Below are 7,087 nucleotides of genomic sequence, written 5' to 3' on the forward strand. Positions count from 1 at the left end.
TACAATCAAGAACAAGTGTCCTTTGCCGCGTATTGATGATCTATTTGACCAGCTTCAAGGAGAAAGGGTGTTCTCTAAGATTGATTTGAGCTCTGGGTATCACTAGTTGAAGATCTAGAGTTGGATATTCTGAAGATGACATTCAGGAACTGTTATGGTCACTATGAGTTCCTTGTGATGTCTTTTAGGCTGACCAATGCCCTAGCAACATTCATGCATCTGATGAATAGTGTATTTCAGCCATGTCTTGATTCGTTTGTCATAGTATTCATTGATGATATCCTGGTGTACTCACGTTTCCAAGAGGAGCATGCCCAGTATTTGAGGAACGACTGAGGGAGGACAAGCCTTATGCCAAGTTCTCCAGGTGCAATTTTTGGCTTAGTTCGGTGGTGTTCTTGGGGAACGTGGTGTCCAGTGAGGGGATTAAGGTGGATCCAAATAAGATAGAGGCGATTTAGAGTTGGCCCAGACCGTCTTTAGCTACTGAGATTCGGAGTTTTCTCAGCTTAGTTGGATATTATCGTCGCTTTGTGGAGGGTTTATCGCCCATTGAAGTGCCATTGACCAAATTGACCCATAATGGTGCTTCATTTTGGTGGTCAGATGAGTGTGAGGAGAGCTTTCAGAAGCTCAAGACTGCCTTGACCACAACTCCAGTTCTAGTTTTGCCTTCAGCGTCAGGCTCTTATACAGTGTATTGTGATGCTTATCAGATTGGTATTGAGTGTGTCTTGATGCAAGAGGATAGAGTGATTGGTTATGCTTCGAGCCAGTTGAAGGCCCATGAGAAGAACTAACCTGTTAATGATTTGGAGTTGGTAGCCATCATTCGTGCATTGAAGATTTGGAGGCACTATCTCTACGGTGTGTCTTGTGAAGTATTTATGTATCATCAGAGTCTACAACACTTGTTCAAACAAAAGGATCTAATTTGAGATAGAGGAGATGGTTAGAGATGTTAAAAAACTAGGATATTACCATTCTGTATCATCCCGGGAAGGCCAATATGGTGGACAATGCCTTGAGTAGAAAGGTGGTGAGTATGGGTAGCCTTGCATTTATTCCTATTGGTAAGAGACCGCTTGCAGCGTATGTTCAGGTCTTGGCCAAACAGTTCGTGAGATTATATATTTTGGAGCCCGGTCGGGTTCTAGCTTGTATGGTTTCTCGGTCGTCCTTATATGATCGCATCAGAGAGTATCAGTATGATGATCCCCATTTGGTTGTCCTTAAGGACACGGTTAAGCAGGGCGATACCAAAGAGGTTACTATTGGGGATGATGGGGTGTTGAGGGTGCTGGGTCGGATTTGTCTGCCTAATGTAGATGGTCTATGTGAGTTGGTTCTTGAGGAGGCCCATAGTTTGCGGTATTCCATTCATGGGGGTGCCGCAAAGATGTACCAATACTTGAGGAAACACTATTGGTGGAGGAGGATGAAATAGGATATAATGGGGTTTGTAGCTCGGTGCCTAAATATCAGCATGTGAAGTACGAGCATCAGAGACCAGGCAGATTGCTTAGAGGCTTAAGATTCTGGAGTGGAAATGAAAGCGTATCACCATGGATTTTGTAGTTGGGCTTCTACAGATTTCGAGGAAGTCTAATGCTATTTGGGTGATTGTGGATCGGTTGACCAATTTCGCGCATTTCATTCCAGTTGGGACTACTTATTCTTTGGAGCGGTTGGCTGAGATCTACATCCACGAGATTGTTCGCCTCCACGGTGTGCCGATGTCCATCATTTCAGATCGGGGCATGCAGTTTACATTGCAATTTTGGAGAGCATTGCAGAGAGAGTTAGGCACATAGGTTGAGTTGATTACAACATTCCACCATCCGACTAACGGACAGTACGAGCATACTATTCCGATATTGGAAGATATGCTACGCGTTTGCGTCATAGATTTCAGTTGGGATCAGTTTCTGATGCTTGCAGAGTTTGCCTAAAACAATAGCTACCAATCGAGCATTCAGATGGCTCCGTATAAGGCTTTTTATGGGAGACGGTATTGGTCTTTGGTGGGATAGTTTGATCCGGGTGAGGCTAGGCTATTGGTTACTGAATTTGTTCAGGATGCTTTTGACAAGGTTAAGTTAATTCAGGATCGGCTTCGCACGACGCAGTCTAGGAAGAAGAGTTACACCAATAGGAAGGTTCGTGATGTTTCTTACATGGTGGGAGAGAAGGTATTGCTTAGAGTTTCACCCATGATGGGTGTTATGAGGTTCGAGAAGAAGGGCAAGTTGAGCCCTCAGTATATTGGGTCTTTTGAGGTGCTTGACAGGATTGGAGAGGTGGCTTTCAAGCTTGTATTGCTGCCTAGTCTGTCGAGTGTTCATCCAGTCTTTCATGTTTCGATGCTTCGGAAGTATGTCGGTGATCCGTCTCATGTGTTCGATTTCCGCACGGTTCAGTTGGATGGTGATTTGACTTATAATATGGAGTCGGTGGCCATTTTGGATTGGCATATTTGAAAGTTGAGGTAAAAAAAATAGCTTCAGTGAAGGTGCAGTAGAGAGATCAGCCAGTCTAGAATGCTACTTGGGAGACTGAACGGGAGATGCAGAGCAGATATCCACGCCTATTTGAGACTCCAGGTATGATTCTAGACCCGTTCAAGGATGAAAGTTTGTTTAAAAGGGGGATGTAATGACCCAGACGGTTGTTGTGAGTGTTGTAGCCCCATTTCTGTTACGACCCAAACTAATGGGCCGCGATGGGTACCCGCTACCTTACTCAATCGAGTACCAACATAATGTATCTTTTTTATTACATTATCATAGTTAAGTGGCCCAAAAAGGGCATCATGAGATAACCAGAGTAAACATGAGGGAATACCCAACATAGAACGACCCAACCTGATATCGAAACTCATACTTGTGACTGATCGGTTCCAAACCTGCACTACTATAGAGTAGCAAGGATGGTCGATGCAGTTTTACCCAACAAAGGTCGGGATCGAATCCACAGAGAGTTAATTAGTTTGGAGTTAGGTTTATATCCGAGTAGAGATGCGGGTTTTGCCCTTAATCGCACTTCCACAAATGGTTGGTTTTGTTATCTACTTCTAATTCTACTTCTATAGCGTGTAGTAGTTAAAGCTAAGTACAATATTTTTGTTGGTTGTTTTCAAGGATTAAAAGGGACTAGGGTAGTGACTTCTGCCTAGGTGGATATCTAACGGTTATCGAGAATTCAGGACAAACTTGTTATGATCGGGGTCGTGATATTACCATCACACAAAAGTGCTCACTCTGTACCTCTCGGTAGTTTGAGTGACTTTACCTAATTTGGATTTCTCAAGTCCAAATGGGTGTTCATGCGTAGCAAATGATATTGGCTCAAGTCGGGTATTACTATCTCTAGGTTTAACCCTTTAATTGGGGCTATCAATCTCTTGAATATACCCCAATTCCTTGTTAGCCTAATTTTTCTAGACTTAGTATCTCTTCTTAAGAAGATTCTAAGTCATAAAGGCACGAATCAGTGTTTTCAACCACCAATCCTACAATTAAAACATGAATCAAGTTAAATATCACTATCCTATAAACAATTAAACCCTAAAATTCAAGACCCATTAAATACCCACACTAGGGTTTGGTCACAACCCTAGCTATGGGTTTAGATACTCATGAAACTAGCAGAAATCAAAGATAAAGATGAAATATAAGCCATAATATTTAAATACAAGATGAAAGTCTAAAGATTAAAGATGAATCTACTCTAAAATTACTCAAAAAGGTAAAAATTAGTTGTTCACGTGTTCTCCTCAACAAAACTTAACCTAAAAATCTAAAAAAGATTTATTTATACTAGGCTGAAATTCCCGGACAAAAATGCCCCTGCAGAAGGTTCATTGAGGCGTAATTCCTACTGCGTCCGCGCTTAAGCTCTCGCGGTCGCGCAATAACGAGAGCGGTCCGCGTTTCTTCAATTATGGGCTTGGTTTTGGCTTGGTCTTGCGGACAACGTAAAAGCTATCACTTCCGCGTTACTTCAACCGCGACTGCATAATTTGGACGCGGACCACATTCTTCTATAAAGTTTGACTTGCAGAGTCTCTGAATCTTCAATCACCGCTCTTAGCAGAAATACCATCGCGGCCGCGTCAGATATTTCGCGGCCGTAATTTTCCATCGCGGTCATCGGTAGCACTTGTGCTCAAATTTAGCCTCTCTGAACTTTACTTTCGCAGGCCACGTATTTGTGGACGCCTAAAGGTAGTCCTCACGTGGCCGCTCTTTTTCATCTCGGTCAGCGGTCTAGTCCCACCCTTGGATTTGTGCAAGATTGACTCCTTCATGAGTTGATTATGGCTTCTTTGCCTCATTTTGACCAAACCTTGTAGACAAGCACATTAAGTCAGTTTTCGGGAATACTTTTACACATTTTTTTATCCAAAACCTAAGCAAAAGAGAGCATAAGATAGGCTAAAATCCATAGTTATCAACTCCCCCAAACTTAAGCTTTTGCTTGTCCTCAAGCAAACAAAGTAATTCCCACCTCCACAAGAAAAAGAAAGGAAAATTTCAGTTGTCCTAAGGTGACTTGATCAAGCATCAATTGGGACTAAAAATTACCCTCAACACAAATGCATTATCAACAACATACAACCCTTTTTAGTACCATAGCTCTAGCGACACAAGAGCATCAAGAGTTGACTTAACTCATCAAGGAAGCTCACTCTACTACGTAGGTCATTGTGAAACCCAAACTCTTTCTCCTCTACTCTCCATAAGCAAATCTCACTTTAGATTGTAGTACTCAGAACAAGGGTTATGGAAAAGTATGCTCATTTCTCTCAAAGGAAGGTCACAAGTCCGGCTCTAAGTACCATAAGCTCGCCCCTTATGTAAATCACCACTAATGTAAGCTCACTCAACTCAAAATCATATAGGGCTTTTACGGGAATATAATAAAGGCTTTTGGTTCTAGGTAGGATATATCGGTCTATGAAGGTTTCATTTTTCCTTAAGCGCTTCATTTTCTCATTTCGGCTCACACTTTATTGACTCTTTGAGTCATTTTCTTCTTCCTTAGGGGACTAGAGAGACACATTGTCACTCTTTCTTGTTCATGATAATCATTTTTCTCCTTTCTAATCATTCCAAGCCTTTCATCATTGCTTTCATTGAATCTCTTTATTTTTCTATACTATTCACTTTCTTTTTGACTTTCTTTCTTTCCTTTTGCCTTCCCTTTTCCTCATTTTGTACTTTTTATCACTTTCACATTCCTCGTCTCTCCCCCAAACTTATGCTTTTGCCAATTGTGCTAAGGAAAGATCGGGTGCCAAGAGAGGATCAATTTAGAACGGATAAAGGCTTGTATCATGCTTATTGAAAGAACAAGGACTTCAGCTCAACGGGGTTGACTAGGGATATCACATTTGGTGGGCTATGGATGCTTTCAAGTTTCAAATTTGATCAAGGAGAGCCTATAATCATTTCTCAAGTTGATCTACACTTTGAATTTCGCCTAGACAAACATTCAGGGCAAGTTCTAGACTTATTGGCACGGGACTTGGACTTGCGATTCAATAACTTACCTCACAAGTTATTGGATTGCTAAAGAGAACAGATTCTAGGGCACACAACAACCCTAGCTAAGATTGAGCAACACAAATGGCTCCAAGAAGCCACTCGGTGATTGTTTAGTCAACACAAGAGTCTAAAGGTCACAACTAGAACCATTCTTTTCAAATCAACTTGTTTCTAACCATAAGGTCAAAGGTAAATGTGCTAGGCCCAAGTGAACCTTGCCCGAGACACTTTTATTCATTACTACTATTTACACAAAAACATAAAGAAAACAGACTCAAACCCTTAAGAAGGTTGTCACGCCATCCATCATCGGGAAGAGCCATCCGGTTCACACAACCTCCACCTTTGGAAAGAACCGTGGCATTAAGAAAAAGGCTTATTGATCACGAAGCTAAGAACTCAAAAAGAAGCTACTAATGGAAGTAAAAAGCTAGGCTATTAAGGAAAACTAACATAAGAAGTTATAAAGTAAACTAAGGAAAGTAAAATGAATATACAATAGTCGAAAGAAATGAATATATACAAAATGGGAATGAATATATACATGGAATGGTAAAGTTATATACATACCAAAAGTGAAAAATAACGAAAGTGAAAAATAAATGGTAAAGTTATATACATACCAAAAGTGAAAAATAACGATAAATAAAAATAAGTATCATAATTACATTCCAGTCATTAAATCAAAAGTAGGACCCCCTCCCCCCCCCCCCCCCCCAAATAAAAGCTAGCATTGTCCTCAATGCTAAAAGCAAAAATAAGATCAAGAAGGGGTAGAGAGTAGAGAAAACTCCCTATGTGGTATGCATCGGGTCCTGCACATCAGTGTGGTCAGCTCCCTTTGGATCCTCTAACTGTATCTCTAAGTCCTCGGACTGAGGTACCATAAATCCTCTCATAGGCTCTCTGTCGCTCTCCTGCTCTAGTGCCTGTGCTGCCTGAGCTGCTGGTACTTGCTCCTCCAAGAGTAAGTCTAGTGGGATGTCTCCAGCTGATGTAATCCTCTCAACCTCCTTCCTCAACAACTTTACTGACTCCTTTGAGGCCCGAGTCTTCTTCATCTTCTTCATTTGTTTGCCCAGGTCCTTGATTGCTTTTCCCTTGCATCCAAAGCCTTCAGGATCATCTCCTGGTTGGCCAGAAGCTTCTTCTGGTTGTCCAGAAGCTCCTTCAATGAATCCTCCAGTGATAGAGCTACCTGAAGCTGTGCTGGAGCTGCCTGAGCCGTGACTGCACTGGATAAGCCAGATAACTTTGATGTAGTTACCTGCATCCAATTATTGATGCTGGATAAAGTCTGATTAACCTGCAATGCAGTTAGAGGGTAAGTTGAGGTGGAGGACACAGACAATGGGGCTGTGACAGAAGGGCTGGATGATGGAGGTGGCATAGCAAAAGAACCTTTAGTTGTGGAAGGCTCGGAACTAGTGGCCACTACCCTTGGCTCTTCAGACTGGCCAGCAGAGGTAGTGGTTTTGCCTTTGGACTTGGGGTTGTTTGCTCCCTGAAGGCTGTACCAAGATAAGGGCCTTTTTGGC

The 7,087-nt window shown here is 42.0% G+C and overlaps 1 protein-coding gene across 1 annotated transcript; it reads left to right on the forward strand.

Moving 5' to 3' along the window:
* Nucleotides 1-1,565: 1,565 nt before the first annotated feature.
* LOC138887544 (uncharacterized) lies at nucleotides 1,566-2,480 on the forward strand. Its single transcript, XM_070169304.1, has 2 exons — nucleotides 1,566-1,715; nucleotides 2,034-2,480. The coding sequence occupies exons 1-2, from the start codon at nucleotides 1,566-1,568 to the stop codon at nucleotides 2,478-2,480; spliced, it is 597 nt and encodes a 198-aa protein (XP_070025405.1).
* The last annotated feature ends 4,607 nt before the right edge of the window (nucleotides 2,481-7,087 follow it).

This window comes from Nicotiana sylvestris, chromosome 3 (genome assembly GCF_000393655.2).
Source record: "Nicotiana sylvestris chromosome 3, ASM39365v2, whole genome shotgun sequence".
NCBI lineage: Eukaryota > Viridiplantae > Streptophyta > Magnoliopsida > Solanales > Solanaceae > Nicotiana > Nicotiana sylvestris.

What these genes read in the sequence shown, in the direction of transcription:
- LOC138887544 (XM_070169304.1), top strand. Translation starts at nt 1,566, where the DNA reads ATGGATTTTGTAGTTGGGCTTCTACAGATTTCGAGGAAGTCTAATGCT. An exon ending in AGATCTACATCCACGAGATT is followed by an intron (nt 1,716 to 2,033) that starts GTTCGCCTCCAC and finishes TTGGTGGGATAG; the next exon opens with TTTGATCCGGGTGAGGCTAG.